At 41.8% G+C, this 16991-nt stretch overlaps 1 protein-coding gene across 3 annotated transcripts in view; it reads left to right on the forward strand.

The window, feature by feature from the left end:
• DHX57 (DExH-box helicase 57) overlaps positions 1-16991 on the forward strand; it is a 68931-nt gene that overhangs the window by 51672 nt on the left and 268 nt on the right. Inside the window, exons 2-23 of one of the 3 annotated variants that reach the window (XM_080584579.1) lie at positions 1-22; positions 653-805; positions 1080-1250; positions 1937-2748; positions 3986-4179; positions 4745-4866; positions 5132-5327; positions 6111-6235; positions 7236-7369; positions 8015-8069; positions 9135-9337; positions 10371-10487; positions 10843-10939; positions 11674-11847; positions 12094-12294; positions 12763-13039; positions 14185-14280; positions 14378-14461; positions 14600-14737; positions 15077-15151; positions 15629-15763; positions 16772-16972. The exon at positions 1-22 is cut by the window's left edge and continues 3 nt beyond it. In XM_080584579.1, coding sequence (XP_080440705.1) covers positions 1-22; positions 653-805; positions 1080-1250; positions 1937-2748; positions 3986-4179; positions 4745-4866; positions 5132-5327; positions 6111-6235; positions 7236-7369; positions 8015-8069; positions 9135-9337; positions 10371-10487; positions 10843-10939; positions 11674-11847; positions 12094-12294; positions 12763-13039; positions 14185-14280; positions 14378-14461; positions 14600-14737; positions 15077-15151; positions 15629-15763; positions 16772-16972 — 3782 coding nt within the window. Of the gene's footprint in view, positions 38-652; positions 806-1079; positions 1251-1936; positions 2749-3985; positions 4180-4744; positions 4867-5131; positions 5328-6110; positions 6236-7235; positions 7370-8014; positions 8070-9134; positions 9338-10370; positions 10488-10842; positions 10940-11673; positions 11848-12093; positions 12295-12762; positions 13040-14184; positions 14281-14354; positions 14462-14599; positions 14738-15076; positions 15152-15628; positions 15764-16771; positions 16973-16991 lie in introns of those variants that run through there. The other 2 variants (XM_080584580.1, XR_013948265.1) reach the window with 2 other exon arrangements.

The following is a 16991-nucleotide window of genomic DNA, read 5'->3' on the forward strand; positions in this document are numbered from 1 at the left end:
AGGAGCCAAGGCTGGAAACCAGGTCCTTTGTTAATTTGTAGGTGTTTGAATATGCAGAACAGTGAATGGATGCTGAAGCTGTTTCAGAATGAAGCAATTTTTACATGCATCTTTTGATTAAATTTTTAAACATTTTATAGCTGGGAAAGCTCTTTTTTTAAAAAAAAAAATAAGATTTGAAGCTCTGATTTTCTTCTTTGCCCATGAAATTATTTCAAAACATATTTGATCAGAGTGCACTAATAAACATGGGATATTCATTTCTTTGTATTCCAAAGAAGAAGCTGAACGATTAAAATTAATTTGGTATCCAGAATGTATTGTGACCAATCTGTCTTAGAAATACTTGGCTGTACTTAGTCTGAGAAGAGCACAACCTTGCAAAGTGTTTACTAAATCACTTTGCATGTGGCATAGGATAAACTCCATATATGCGTCTGTTTGTGCACAGACACAGGTGTACACATCCTGGTCGTGTAAGAATGAACCCAACTGAACACTCCTTAGGTGACAGAAGTGTCCTATTTTCCTTTTCCTGCTTTGAAACACAGAGTTGGATGCTAACGTTCAGCTTCACATACCTATTCAGTCAGCATCCTTTGAACCAGGCAAATAACTCATTGTTGTGTTCTGTTTTAATTTTAATTTTCAGATCAAGTGCCTCTGCCAGAAGAGGAGGGCAAACGAAACAGAGACCTGAAGCCAAAATGCCTCTGCAGACCATACATATGACAACAGAGAATCAGAGAAGAGTGAAGGAACTTCTTCGGGAGCTTCAAGGGCAGGATCTGGCTCCTGAATCAGAGTTAGTTTAAACAGAGGCACTTCTTCTAGACGCTTTAATAGGCACACTGGTAGAAATAAAAAGTGTTCTTTTTTTACCCCTTAACTTTTAATATTATCTTAAATCCTGTGATTTCACGTCCACTCTGTTCCTCTACAATATTAACTATGGGAAAGGAATAGTAGAATTCCCCATTTGAGTAGAGGATTTAAAATTAGAGGGGAATAATTTTTTGTCTATTCAGCAATACAATTTTTTCTTATTTCATTTTAATTTGATAACTCTTTTTTATCAGAGTAGCTGGTTCTGGAGAAGACGATGACGAACCTGATTACCTTGATGATGAACAGTGCTGGTCAGCAGATCAGGAAGTTTCTGACGTAACGCCAAGGTCTTCTGCTGAGGCAGCTGAGCACAAAATTGTGGAAAGTGAAGTGTCTGCGTTTGCTGTGCACAAACTCTCCAGGTGAGTCTTTTCAGTGAATAACTGGTATCCCGAAGAGGTAAATCGTTAGTCTCAGCACTGTAAGCCCTCAGTGCTTGGAACTCCGCTTGACTCCAGGGAAGTTCCATGTGCTGAACTGCTAGGCTTGTATTTCCTGCAAATTTGATCCTCAACTGGATGAACTTGAAATAATGGTTTTATGAAAATAAATCATTCTATCATTTTTACAGTGATTTTTTTTCAATTCTTCCTCTAAGATCATGAAACCGGTATTAGGGAAAGCTTAGGAAGCATTGCTGTTATGTATGTTTCTTCAGATAGGTATAATTTGGAAAACTTGTAATCTTTCTTCATCGATTTTGCTCAGATATGAACATTTATTAACTATTTTTTCTTTGTTTGCGAGCATTTTCTATGTGAGAGGACTCAGTTTTTTTTTCTGAAGAGCTTTATTTATACAGTTCAAGTGGGAAATACAGCCATGTAACTGTTATGTGCTACATTCTGAGATGCGAGACAGTTGCCCCATAAACTAATTTATTACCTTATAAACAACAGACTGTGGGAGTTCTGTTTTTTCAGTAGTAGCAATAGGATCTCATGCCTTAGATGCTTCCTTACTGCCAGCCTAGTGAAGGAGATCTGTGGTTATTTTGTTTCGTAGTCTGTCACTCACTTGTTGCCACGTTGTCTCTGTTTTGTTGCAGGTACGGTTTTGACAGTGAGCGTTGTAGGACCGTACTGAGATCCTGCAATGGTAATATTGGGGCGTCTTTGGAGCATTTGCTGCTGCAGTGCTTTGCCGAGAGATATGGAGAGAAGATGCAGGTTTATACAGCAGCTGCTCAGGCCAGTCGAGAAGAATGTTTAGAACAGAGACAAGAAGAGGCGTTTGTCCTCCGGTCAATCTATGGAGAAAAATTTGTAGAAAGAATTCAAAACAGAGTTTGGACTTTTGGATTGGAACTGGAATACCTAACGAACAGGCTCAGCAAATCTAAACAAAAGGGTGGTTGTACGAGGGACACAGCAAAGCAGACTTCAAAAGAAATATGTAAATTTTATCTCCAAGGAGGCTGCAAGTTTGGTTCAAAATGCAGATTCGGACATGAATTCCCTCCAAACCACCCACTGAGATCAGCCAAGAACTCTGTAGATGATTCTCATCTCAGAACTAACAGTGATGGTCCCATATATGAACTTGAAGTAAGATTTCCTGAAGAAAACAAGTATCCACTGCAGGCACCTCTTGTGGCATTTTATTCCACTGATGAGAATCTACCTCTCGCCTGTCGATTGCACATTGCTGAATTCCTTTTTGGGAAGGCCTTGGTAGCTGCAGAGTCTCACGAACCTGTGGTATACGCGTTGGTGACTTGCTTAGAAGATGAATCTGAAATAAGCGAGTTACTTGAAAATACTCACCACAAATACAGCACTCCTCCAGTGTCCCTGCTGGCAACGCCTCCAGGAAAGCTACATGCAGAGAGGACGTCTGCTTCAAACCAAATGTCAGAAGGTACACCAAATTTCCCTCTAGGGGTTCTGGGTTAAAAAAAAAAAAAAAAAGGAGAACGCAAGGAGCAGAATCAGGTGCCTCTTCCAAATCTATTTCTGGAATTAAGGTCATGTGGTGAGCCAGATCTATAATCTGCCTGTGCTGCAGGAAGTCCCTTTCTTAATAAAGCTGCAGCAGAAGGGTTTTCTGCTGGCGAGAAGTGAGCTAAAGGGGTGTAGAAGTAATGACTTCAGGTTGGCAGAGTGAACGAGGCCTGTTCCCACACGCTCGATTAAAAAGCCATTGAGAGGTGGGATGTGAGCTCACCAAGACTGGCGTGCTGTGTGTTTGGAAGGGAGTGGGGCAGGTTGTTTGCAAGCTTTTGTGCATCTGCTACTCACCAATTGAGAAGCATCTTTTTAGAAGAAAAAATACGATTACCAACCCTTCCTCACAATTAATTTTGTAAAGTTGGATGTAAAGCTGAGTAAATGTTGCAAACAAGTCTGCATTGGTTCTCTTGGTACTTTTTTTTTTAGGGGGAGAGTTGCAGCGCTCTGTCTTTTATGGCAGGCTGACAAGCAACTTCATAGCATAGATGACCTAGCTGTCAATTCCAAAGCTGTTTTATCTAAGGCAAACTTGTTTAAAGAGAGCTTGTGAGAATAACAGCAGCACGTTTTAGAGCACCTGAATAGTGAAAATAGATTATTCCTTTTTTTTTTTTTAACAGCTCCACAGAAAAATAGAAATTTGATACACAGTAGGAACCAAAGTGTCTGGTCCAGTTTCAGCCTTGGTTTAAAAGTACTTGGCAGTGGCCTACCACTTAAAGCGTAGTTTTAATTAGTTTAGGCTGGCGTTGCCATCGCAGTATTGTGCTGCATAGAAGTGGTCATGCAGTGGATTGGAGAGGGGAGCTGCAGTGGATGAAAAACACTCAGGAAGGCAAAATGTTGCCAGTCAGGTTCACCACGCAGCCACCCAGACCATGGTGCTGCAGAGCAGCGCTGGTGCAGGTGCAGCGACAAGTGGAATGGAGCTGGAGAAGTTGTGCTTTGTTTGACAGGGTGAGGGGAGCTTTGCTGGTAGTGTTGAACTAAATGCGTGTCAAAAACTGTCCTGTAGATCCTCATCTCCTGCCTAGCAGCATTCTTTATTGAAAATGCTCCTGGAATGTGTGTCTTTTCTCTACAGTGCTGATGGGGTCATGTATCTTCATAATAAGAATACCTAACTGTATGTTCTCTGTCTCAAGCCTCAACAGTGACAGAGCCTCAGGAGGAAGAAGAAGTGGCAGAAGAGGAGGAGGAAGATGAGCCTGAACAAGTTGTCGTGGAGAATGAGAGTTACGTGAACCTCAAGAAAAAACTTTCCAGAAAGTATGACGTGCAAGCAAAGTCTCTGTATAATGAAAATGTTAAACTCTGCACGCAGTTTCGGCTGAAAAAGGTATAGTATACAGAACAGAATACCTGTTTTCATGCTTGCTTTAGAGAAATAAATATTAAAACAAGGAGCTGCTGTTTCACTCCAGTTGTTTTCTTACTACCGTGCTGCTCATCTTCCAGTAGTTCAGCTAACAATTCATTCTGCATCTTGGTCTTGATGCAGAAGCTGCAAGTTCATCAATACAATTCTGCTGCCTTTGAGCAACCAGTAAGGAATCTTGCAAAGCTGAGTTTTGCTGCTGTCAGAGTTAGAAAAGAAAAACCAATTGCAGTTTTTATCTGGGAGCTTTTATCTGAGTATACCTTGGTAGAAGATTGCTCAGAGTACTTCTGCTTGCTAAGATACATTCAGTACTTCTGAGAATAACAGCAGCAGCAGTTTGGCTTTTTAGAATGTATCCTTTTGCTCTACTTCGTAGAAAAACATGATGCAAGGAAAAGAAATGGTGGGTTATTGTATGCAGGAAGTCAGATTAAAGCCAGGACTGTTAACATCTAAAATCGTTGAATCTAGGGCAGGACTGTCCACAAGTACCATTTTTTCTATGTTGTTTTCTGTGTATCAGTCTTCTAGACGCTTCCAGTCCATGTTGCATGAAAGACAGAAGCTCCCTGCATGGCAAGAAAGAGAAACCATTCTTGATTTCATGAAGAGCTACCAAGTTCTTGTCGTGAGCGGCATGACAGGGTAAGGGTGTGGTTGTACATAACAGACTTCATGTATCAAACTATACACAGAAGAATGCAACACGTAGCCGTGTCTTGAAAAGGCTAGGGTTGTAGTTCATCCATGACCAGTGACAGCAATCATAGACAAGGTTTGTATAAAATACGACATTAACGAAACAAATTTCAAGTGGAATACAGTCATCTTAATCGATGTGGGTGGAAGATATTTATTGTTTGTTTATTTGTTTGTTTGCTTTTAATTGATGCCTGATTTTGTCATGCAGATGTGGGAAAACCACTCAGATTCCTCAGTTTATTTTGGATGCTTCACTGCAAGGTTCTCCAAACAAAGTTGCAAACATCATCTGTACTCAGCCTCGCAGGATCTCTGCCATTTCAGTGGCTGAACGTGTAGCCAAAGAAAGAACAGAACGGATTGGGCTGACTGTCGGATATCAGATCCGCCTAGAAAGCGTAAAGGCATGTATGCTTTGCTTGTTGGCTTTTCATTTAGTTCTATTAAAACATGTGTGGTGTTTGTCTAGCATACAGAATCTCTGTCCTGTATCCACTATATAGTAAGATCAGCAAGTGTTTATCAGCTGTTTTATATTATATTGTAAAATACATCTTGTTTTATTTCATCCCCATTTGCATGGTCCGCTTTACAGAATGAGAGTGGAAGTACTGTGACTTGTCGTGTTGTTTCTGTTGAGACTGTGGATGAAGGGTCTGAGGGTATGAGTAATACTTCTGTCCTCGGAAAGGTTGTCTGAGGCTGCTGACTTCATTTCCACATCTCTGTTCCCATTTGTCTCCAAGTGGAGATTGAAGCTTACAGCATCAGTCAACCAGAAGGAGGAACTGAATTTAAACCGGTGTCCTGGAAGTGAAATTTTATCTTCATTCCAGCTGATTGCTTTTTTCCAAGAAATATGTGTAAAATTGCATGCTCAGATTCATTGAATCTTTCTAGGGACAGAGATCTGAGTTTTTTTATCACAAAGCAAATTCCAAAGGAAAAACAGTTCAGATTTCTTTGTTTACATGTTATAGTTAGCAATGCTCTTAGGTAAGAAGCAGATACTCTTAAGGTATAGTCATCAAAGAAAAATTGTCCGGTTCTGTCTCCAGCAAGAATTGTATGTTTCTCGTCTGTCATAGCTGGCAGTCAGCTGAAACTGAACACTTTACAGTGGCGCTCTCTTTGCACTATATTAAGTTGTGCAAAGTTCAACCAAGTGCTTTGTTTCACCTTTCCAGTCCTCAGCTACCAGACTGTTGTACTGCACTACTGGTGTGCTGTTGAGAAGGCTGGAAGGAGATCTGACACTGCAGGGAATCACGCATGTTATTGTCGATGAAGTTCACGAACGAACGGAAGAAAGGTAAATAATCTTTTATCCCGTAAGCAAAATGAAGAAACGCAATCAGAAGGATAAAGGTGATTAAGATCCAAGCATCTGAAGTCATTCATGGCAGTAATGTGGGGTAGTGGGAGGAGTCCGGTTTTAGGTTTTTGTTTTGGGGCAACAGGATGTTGTGTTGTAGCAGTTTGCAAAGAAAGCACATCTCTCTTAATTTCTGTGCTTCCAATCTGCCAGTACCTGGCAGTGCTGTTGAAAAGAAGTTTTGAATAGGGCTGGAGAGGTCTGTAACTTCTTAACCACAGTTGTCTGCTTCTTATTCCTCCTTCGTTTCAGCTTTTACCAAATACCTTAATTCTTCACATTCCTCCTTTTGGGAGCTTTTTTTTCTCTCTGAAAACTAAGTGGCAAGGGCCCTTTTCTTTGATGCTTTCCTTGTGAAACACTGAAATGCAGTGGGTTCTGAGGAGACTTTGACTGTGACCTGTTACTCTACAGCTCAGGTTGTATTTTAGCCTCGTAAAAGGATGTGCATCTCTCAAGATTTCTTCTTTCTTCTCATCTAAAATCATTTGGAAGCCTGTTCTCTAGGCATGCCACAAAAGCTATAATATATAGGGGAAAATACAGTGAGCAGGGAAGAGTGGATAAGTTCAAGAGGCTCTTCCAGTAGGGAAGGAGCAAAAATGACTCATTTATTACTTTCAGTTAGTTTGTTATCTAGTGCTCTTGTCATTATTGCAATTAATTTATAATGTAACCAGAGCTTTTCATTGTTTAAATAAATTTGCCAAGTAATCCTTACCCTCTAGTAAGGAAAAGCCAGAAAATAAGCAGATTGGCTTCCGTTAATATACTGCATTATTAGCCTCCATCCATTCTGAGAAGCTCATGTTGTTGATCTGATGGTACTGCTGTGCTGTTGAAAACACTGTGAAAGTGGAGAGAATAGGGAGGATAAAAGGAGATCTAAAAGCTAACACTGGAGAAATTCAAATGTCTTTTTGCTTGTTTTCTTCAGTGACTTCTTGCTGCTGGTTTTGAAGGACATAATGGTTCAGAGGCCAGACCTGCGCATTATACTAATGAGTGCCACCTTGAATGCAGAGCTTTTTTCTCAGTACTTTCACTCCTGTCCAATTATTAACATACCAGGTGAAAACAGTCATTTTTATTATCTTGTCAACATTTGTTGTTTTAGAGGTTTGGTTTCAGTTTTTCTGCTTGTGAGGTGTTTTTTATTCCTGTGCAAATCAGTGGTGAATAGTAAAAAGATCATTTTAACTCAGACTTCAGACAAGGGCTAATTTTGTAAAGTGGCAAGATGAGGATTTCTACAAGAACTATGATTACAAGCGCTTAGAAGGAAAGACTCATGAGATTTATGAGAAAAGTCTTGGAAATTGAGTGTTTTTGGTGCTTGCTTTACACCAGCAGAATATCCTTCCCAAAAAGCCAAAAATGACAAGATACACATGGCATGGTTCCCTGAGCTAATTTCACCACAGCTGAAACTTCCCATAAGCGTATCAGCCCTCCTCTGACAGTGTGTGTGCCTGTCACCAAACCATGGTTGGAAAACATACACTGCTTGCTTTAGACAGAAATTACAGTGAAGAGCACAGTACAGACAGAGAGTCCCCCGTTCGTTTTCTTCGGTCACAGAGGTGGAGTAGGGATTAAAGCTGTGAGGCCAGTGTGTAAAATAATAACCTGTGTGAAATAAGGGTCATCTTTTGTCTTTTCACTCTTCTGTGGGTGTTGTGTGGCATGTAGATTTATTCTTGCGTTTCCTTTTAGGTCGAACGTTTCCTGTGGATCAGTTTTTTCTGGAAGATGTGATTGCAATGACGAGGTATGGAATTGCCAAATGTTCTCGGATGTATTTGGTATTTGAGGTTGCATGGTTGGCTTTGAGACTGCACTAGATCTGTACGTAAATTTAAAAATGAGATCCTCTCAAATTTCCCCATCACCTGCAGTCCTGGAGTTCTGCTAAAGCACTGACTGTAAAAGATACTTCTTATACTTCAGTGGGGTCTATGCCTATGCCAAAAAGCCTTTCTAAATTAGATACTACGTAAGCACTCAAGAATAAGTGAACTTTGCCGTGAGGAGTTTGTCAGTGCCTGTGTATTGACAGACTTCTCATCCACTCTTGTTTCGGTGGTGGTTAGACATCGGCAAGCACAAGAAATGTGAAGTTAGATTCCAGCACTGAAGGTGAAAGATGCGTGGTACCAAACAGTTCCCATTTGTAAGCCTCATCTTGCAGCAGAAAGTGAGACAGTGATTTCTGTTATCAGCTGTAGCTACTGGAGAGTCCCAGCTGCTCAGATATTTGAGATAGTAAATTGATCAGCTGTTGTAAATTATTTGCAGATTGTTGCTCTGAGCTGCCCGCTTAGCTATTAAGATCACATTTGCGGTCCTAGTATTTGTCATGACAGCTTTTAAAAGACTTAACATCCCAGTATGGCAGAACACCTCTCCTTTTACCCCCAGGGCTGGCTAAAAATGTCAGCGCTCAGAAGAGAGAGAGTTGCACTACAAGTGATCAGTTTTTTTTGACCATCAGTCTATTCTGGAACTCCCTTGCCCTAAAGTCAAAGCTACCAAATACTTGAGCTACACAGGGAGTTAACAGCTTGCTTACCCATGCCTTTCCACCAGTAAAATTGAATCCAGTTCAGAAGTATTGCTTTTCCTGTCCTTAGAATGGAGGTGGAGCAGTAGCATGAATTGAAATAAGTGTGAAGTAAAATTCCCAGTCTTTTTACTCCCTCTGGTTTTGCAGCTGCCTTTTAAATAAAACTGAGAGGAACTTGGTATATTTTTGATACTGTATCTCTGTAGCTAATTATTACGTCGAGACTGTTAGGCTTCTTTCTTTGCCACTGAACATTCTTCTGCTGTTCAGGTATGTTTTAGAGGACAGCAGTCCCTACAGGCGCAAGATAAAGCAAGAAAACAAACTGAATGGAAGACACAGAAGAACAGCATTTGAAGAAGTAGAGGAGGATCTGAGACGTGCTGGCCTTCTGGAAGCCACTGACACAGCTGTCAAGGATTCAGACCCAGACCAAAAATTAACTCTGAAGCAGCTTCTGACACGATATAAAGGTGAGCTCCTTAAATCTAATAAATTGGCGTATAACATTTGTACAACAGCATGGTATGCTAGCATATAATATTGTATGCTGACTGCATGTATATTATTCAGAGTTCCATGGTGGTGAAATTAAGCAGATTGCTACTTTCTAGGTGAAATTAGAAACCTCCTGTCAGCTTAAAAAAAAAAAAAAAAAGGAAACCATTCTCTTAAACTAGAACAAACATCTTGGCTGCAAACTGGTTTTAAACATCTGAAAAGGGACAATTTTCAGCTACCTTTTTTTTCAGATGCCTGGTTGACTTTCACTTTCTCCTCTTTACCTGTTCTTGCCGAAGCAGCTTTACATAAAGCACAGCATGCATCTTCCTCAAGCACCAACGAGATCACTTCATTATCACAAGCCTTCCTTGAGAAAAGAAGCCATTCTGCGAAAGGCTTAATGAGAGGGGGAGACCTTTCCATTAACTTCACACACTCTCTACAGCACAATAATCCCTGTGCTTAGTCCTGAAGAGCTCCTCTCTGCACACCCTTGTGGTGAGCTTCCCAGTGGTAATGAGCGAGAGTCATTGCTCTCAATTGCTCTTCAGATTCCTGCTGAACAGTCAGCATCTCAGAACGGGAATGGAATTGGTCTGGTTTTGAGTTGTGTAAGAAACACTGGAAGGGAGAAGAGAGAGCTTGAGAATGTAGTCTTGAAGGTATCAGTAGACGACTGTATGAAGGCTTTCATCTCCTCTTACCGCTAGAATGTGCACGTGTCGTTCTGCTGGTAGATAAATCCTGGTCTAGGCTCTGTGCAGGGCGGGTGTGAGCCCTGGTAAGGCACGAGAAAAGAAGGGAAGAGCTGGAACAGGGGAAAGCACAACAGGGGGAATGTGACACCCTGGGTGACTTACGAGGCTACCTCTGCCTAGTCTCAGCAAGATACTGTTTAAGCCAAGGTGCGGCTGGCTGTGCAGCCACAGTGGTTCAGTGTATCCAGCATGTGTGCTTTATGAGAGATGGACTTAACCATGTGTTTTATTTCTTTTTCCCCAGGGGTTAACAAGACAGTGTTGAAAACAATGTCTGTCATGGATTTGGACAAGGTTAATCTGGAATTAATTGAAGCCTTGCTGGAGTGGATAGTTGCTGGTAAACATTCGTACCCCCCAGGTAATTTCACTGTCCTTGAGGGAAAAACAGAAGTAGATTCATGGAGGCTGTGTGCTTGTGGACGGCCCCAAGCTAATGTTTTGCATGCAAAGTTTCTGTATTCACTGATCACTTTTGGGGAAAAAAAAAGTTCTGTCTGAGTAACAAAGCCCCTGCTATGCATAGGATGGGGAAGATGAGAGAATTGTCTGCTTTGGAAAGTCTTTGATGAGGAATTGTTGCAGCCCATACGCTTCTTGTACAATAACTGCCAAAACTGGAGTTTTGCCTTGGGCCTTCTGCATGTTAATAACAACATATGCTGTCATTTCTGTTGACTGATTTTTATTTTTATTTTTTAAATTGACATATTTAGGTGCTGTCTTGGTATTTTTGCCTGGTCTAGCAGAAATCAAGATGCTTTATGAGCAGCTCCAGTCTAACGCCCTTTTTAATAACAGGCACAGCAATAGGTAAGGCAGAAAAGCTCCCAGATTATCAGTCTTTACCCATAAATAAAGAGTGGCTTCCTGCACAAAGCCTACCTTCATCCGGGGACAAATAAAGGTTATTAAATGTATGAGTTTGTGATATGAAGGTCCCAGTCAAGGTAATTCCTATTCTACTATCATAGTGACTTGTTCTGTTTGTTTGTTTTTTCTCCTCAGCTCAGGAAGTTGAAAGGTGTCAGTTTTTATTAATCTGGTTAAGTTGTGGTTCTCAGAGATCCTAGTGCTGAGTGTTCTCCACTCTGTGCTCTGCAAGATCCAGGGAACTGCTGAAAACTTCACCTCAGCTCTTGTTCTCTTGCAGAAGGTTTGCTGAAATGCCTTCAGCTGTTATTGTGGTTGTATTTGGCGTTAGATTGTTACGTGGAGGTGTAACTGGATCTCTTTGTCTAAACTGTTGTCACACAGATGTCTGTGGCAATGTTGACTGGAGTGATTTCTTCCAGCCTGGCCTTACAAATGGCATGTTCTGGGCTCTTCAAAAGAGAATTTTTGTTCATCTCAATTCCGAGACCTTTCCCTTCTGAAAATTTCTCCACCTTCCATTAGAACGTGTTTAAAGGTGATACGGCAGAGTAGTTTGCTGTTCTTTGAATGGCTGTGTGCAGTATCTTGTGCAAAAGTACGTACAGGCAGACAGTTCCCAGGAGGGAAAAAGCTGAAGATGAACTGAGCGTGCTCTCATACTTTTCCTCCAGGTGTGTTGTTTATCCGCTTCATTCTTCGCTGTCCAGTGAAGAACAGCAGTCTGTGTTCCTCAGGCCTCCTGCAGGAGTTATCAAAATCATCATCTCTACAAACATTGCAGAAACATCTGTCACCATTGACGATGTGGTCTATGTGATTGATTCTGGAAAAATGAAAGAGAAAAGGTACTGGGATTCATTCCTGCTCTGTGCCTTGAGCTGCATACTTCAGCTTTCCAAAGAGCTGGGAAAAACTTAGGGGAGCTTGATCTGCAGAAAGCTGCTGCAAAGTGGGGGAGCCAGTCTGGACCCAGATCCAAAGCGATGGGTGGGAACCGTATCCATACAGAAGTTGGCAGCATCCGTCTGCTTGAGCTCCAGCTTGTTCACTCCGTGCTCCTGAATGTAAACCTGTTTCTTGCTCTCCTCTAGATATGACCCAAGCAAAGGAATGGAAAGTCTGGAAGACACGTTTGTGTCCAGGGCCAATGCTCTGCAAAGGAAAGGTCGAGCGGGCCGTGTAGCCTCAGGTGTCTGCTTTCATCTTTTCAGTAGCCACCACTATAACCATCAGCTCATAAAAGAGCAGTTACCAGAAATACAGAGAGTGCCCTTGGAGCAGCTTTGTCTAAGGTGAGCTGTTAGCAGTTCCTCTATTGCCTGGAAGAGCCAGGGTGCAGAATGTCCTTTCTCCACCGCAGGGAGCATCTGTTACCAAGTAGTTTCTAGAATCAGGAAACCAAGAGACTTGCTCTGGAGATGTCAGGTTCTCCTGATCTTGCTATCACGTGGCTTCTGCATCCAGAGATCTAATTGTATGCTCCCCCAGGTCTCCCGATCCTTCTTCAGTCCTTAGCTCTTATTAGACAAGGTCTAATAAGAAAAATAAATAAGAAAAATAAATAAGAAAAAGAAAAAGGTCTCTCGTCACCTGAGAAGACGGTTGGGTTCCTGTACTCCAGACCCACAGTAGATGTTTGTCTCCGTACATTACATTCTCCCTTAGAAGTGTGTTTTATGATAAACCCTTGCTCGTGTGTCCTGTGTACAGAACTAAGCTGCTTTTTTTTTTTTTCTTTTTAATTTCTTTCCCTCCTTAAGAATTAAGATTCTGGAGATGTTTTCTGCACAGAGTCTTCACTCTGTCTTATCACGACTAATTGAGCCCCCTAGAACTGAGTCTTTGCGGGCATCAAAGCTGCGACTACAAGACTTGGGAGCGCTAACTCCAGACGAAAAGCTCACCCCTTTGGGATATCACTTGGCTTCCCTGCCCGTTGATGTCAGGATCGGCAAACTCATGCTGTTTGGCACCATCTTCCGCTGCCTGGATCCTGCACTAACTATAGCGGCCAGTCTGGCGTTCAAGTCACCTTTCGTAAGTAATCTTAACCACGCTCCTGGCTTTGAAAGCAGTGCTTTCATACAACAGTGAATGCTGTTGAAACTGGCCGTTGACTGTCAGTTGAAACTGACAACACTTGAGCATTTTAATTCTTCTTTTTAGCCTACCTTGTTTGTATGTTAACGCATTGCTCGTTAAAAGTCGTTATAAGCAGATGAACAAAATCATGCAACAGTGACATGAACGTTATCTGTGAGTGAGCAGTAGGAACAATGTGGGGATTAGTTTTAATCTGAATGAGTAAGTACAGCCAATCCGTTGTGCCCAGATTTAGTGTAAAAATTGAAAGTGAATGTTAGAAGCCGTTAGAAATAATGACAAAATAGTGAAGATAATGAAGCTGGCACGTCTGAGCTATGAATACAGAGTTCAGATTCGATCTTTCTGTATGTTCACTCTCACTTAGGCTTTTTGAGTTAGCCGCTGTGCTTACAGGTGCTCTTACTGTTAATCTTCTGTTGCAATGTGGACTTGCGTGAAAAATCAGACTTTGTTAAGGTTTTGATTTGCTATCATTAGGAGTGCAAGTAGTTTATGTTAAGGATAGTTGTGAAAGAAATGGGAATAGATTGTTCTAGTTATTAAATTGCATTTTGTTTTCCTTATGCTTCTAAGAGATTTTGTACAGCGTTGTAAGTCCAGGCATTATATAAGTCTCTGTATTCTGAAACAGAATAACTTAGTCCCAGCTTCTTGAATTTCCCAAGTTACTGTCACCTTCTCTCTGACTCAAGTGGATTTTAGACTTGCTGTGCTCTTCTCTATTACAAGCATTCTTATATGAGCTTCGGCTCCACTAACTTGCTAAGATTTTTCAAATTGTATTTTTCACCTTGGCGCTTCGGCCGTGTGCCATGAGTTAATATTTTCTGTGAAGTGCTCAATCACAAATTTGCCTTTGGATCTCCTGGGGTTAGGCAGGGCAACGCGCTTAGGTACTCTGCTGTTGACTGGGCATTTTTGAACGCCTCTTACTTCGTGTTGTCTACGGGGACAATTTTCGGGCTGACCTGTGAGCTGCTGTCAAATTACCAGAGGTGGTGTACCATGCAGCTCTTGGGATGCCATGTCTGCATTGTGAGGAGAGTGAGAGGATTAATCTGTTACTGCCTGTCTAGGTGTCCCCTTGGGACAAAAGGGAAGAAGCAAACAAAAAGAAGTTAGAGTTTGCAGTAGGAAACAGCGACTACCTGGCTCTTCTCCAGGCTTATAAGGTGAGCTAAAAGTCAGTAGCCTCTGTCAGAGGTTTGTGATGTACTGAAATTCAAGCTGTTATATTTTAGTTAAGGTTTTCCCCATCCTCTCAATTAGGGATGGCGTTTAAGTACCAAAGAGGGGTCTCAAGCAAGCTACAACTACTGCAGGGAGAACTTCTTATCAGGAAGAGTTCTTCAGGTAAGTCAGTTTTTGTTGCCTCCTGCAGGTACTGGTTGAGACGCCAAGGGGGAGTTCTGGTGCCTCAGCTGAGAACTTGTTAAGACTCTCTTGCCTCCATGGGTCACACATCACCAAATTTTCTTTGTCTGTTTGTAGGAAATTGCCAGTCTGAAAAGGCAGTTCACAGAACTGCTTTCTGACATCGGGTTTGTGAAGGAGGGATTAAGAGCCCGGGACATTGAGAGGAAGTGGTCCCAAGGAGGCGATGGTGTGTTGGATGCCACAGGAGAAGAGGTAATGTCAGTGTTAGTGCAGACCGTATTTTGGGAACAGAATTGCGTTGAGAGATCTTCCAGGGCTACGTGATGGGTGGTAAGGGCTTGGTAGCTGTGGTGCCTCACTGTGCTTTGGGACAATTTGTGGTTTCTTTCCAATTTTGCTCCAAATTGATGGAGGGGGCAAGATAGCCTCAGTCTAGCCTGAGACCTTAGGACCAAAAACTGGTCCTTCCCTGTAAAACACAGCAGTGCTGCTATAGAAGGAAACTGGTTTCAGTGATTGACTCATTCCAGAAATGGGGCTTTGTCTTTTGACTTACTCATAGGATACCTAATTTGTGCATTAACTTAATAGGCAAATTCGAATGCAGAGAACATCAAGCTGATCTCAGCTATGTTGTGTGCTGCGCTGTATCCCAACGTTGTCCAGGTAAAAGAATGCCTTTTTCTTTCTTTTTTTCTTTAAGTTCTTTCATTTCATTCAGAAGAACGCTCCTGCTGTGCAGCACATCCACACTGCCGGCTTTCAGCGTGGGCCGACTGGCAGACTTGAGCCCCGTTTAGATTGCCAAAAGTTTGCGGCTTGTAGTGTCAGAGCCAGGTCACCACATTCCCTTTGTATTGCTTGATACTGTTGCTGTTCCTGCAGTAGCTTTCAGTGTCACATATATGCCAGCAGCAAGTGTTGTTAAGAACCTACTTTAAATTACATTTTTTTGTAAGATCCTGGTTACAAATGAACTGTGAGAGTTTAGACAGCACCTGGAGTGTATCATCTGTCTCTAGTGACTTGACTTGTTACTACTCGAGAATTTCTATTGTTGATGAAATTAAAACATAAGTTAAAAAAGGTGAATTCAGCTTTCTGGTACAGTAGACTTCTCCAAATTTTTGTCCTACCTTACAGGTGAAAAAGCCAGAGGGCAAATACCAGAAGACCAGTACAGGAGCGGTCAAAATGCAACCAAAAGCAGAGGAGCTGAAGTTTGTTACCAAAAATGATGGTTATGTTCACATTCACCCTTCATCTGTGAATTATCAGGTCAGGATTTTTTTTTTTCTACAAACACTGTCTTTATAAAAAGAAATCACCTTTACTTGAAGAGTTGAGATTAGCGAGGGTCCCTTTTGATGTTTAAAAATTATTCATGATTGAATAGCCCCCCTGCTAGGATTATAAATAACGGTGTATTCCAGAGTTAAGAGCATCCTCTTGGGCACACAGTTAAACTCCAACTTCTGGAGTGGAACTTAGCAGATGCAGAGCATGTTTTGCTATAACTGTGTCTACAAAGCTGCACACAGAAATGCCGTTGCAATGCTTTTCCCTGGCTTTCCCTCTGTACTGAGATGGCGTGTGTGTAGCAACTTTGTACATGTAGGTAACCCAACCCCTCCCCTCCTCAGGCTTTGTTTCATCAACTGTTATTTATTAGTTGTAATCTATAATTCATAATCCATGGGTATACTCTGTTTCTCCATGGCTCCTCAAATTTAGTTAATTTTCTTTCTAGCTTAATAGCTATTTTTAGGTAAGAGCTCTTCTATCTCTGCCATGATGTATGGTAACACTTGCCTGTCTGTCTCTCTCCATCTTTGATGATTCAGTGCTTTTCCAGGTTATAAATTACTTGCTTAAAGCATGGGATTTTTATCATTAACTGTAAACTGGGATTATAAAGGCTTTGAACTGTTCATCATGCTTGTTTTAAGAAGAACATAACAAATGCACACATAAAAATCTCCATAGCATGAAAAGAATTTGGGGCCTTGAGGCAACTGATAACTTAGCTGATTGCTGACATGCTCACTGCAAAGGGGGAAGGAGCAAGGGATAATTGGCAAAGTTGATGGCAGCTCTCATGGATTGGAGAGAGTCTGTTAATCATGCAGACACATTTAGGTACATTTGCTGTTCCTCTCAGCTTTAGAAGAGGCAGGCAGTCCCATATTTGCTCGAGCAGGTCAAAACAGAGGTGGTGCTGTAACAATGGTGTTGTGTACAAGTGCTCGATAGTTAACCACAGCCTTTGGGGCTCTGCCGTTCCAGACTCGGCACTTTGAGAGCCCCTACCTGGTGTATCACGAGAAGATCAAGACCAGCCGCGTGTTCATCCGAGACTGCAGCATGGTGTCCGTGTACCCGCTGGTCCTGCTCGGAGGCGGGCAGGTTCACATGCAGCTGCAGAAGGGAGAATTTGTCATCTCTCTGGATGACGGATGGATCCGCTTCGTGGCTGCCTCTCACCAGGTAACAAAACAAGGGAGAA

The sequence above is a fragment of the Anser brachyrhynchus genome, assembly GCF_964034855.1.
Source record: "Anser brachyrhynchus genome assembly, chromosome: 3".
In the NCBI taxonomy this organism is placed as follows: domain Eukaryota; kingdom Metazoa; phylum Chordata; class Aves; order Anseriformes; family Anatidae; genus Anser; species Anser brachyrhynchus.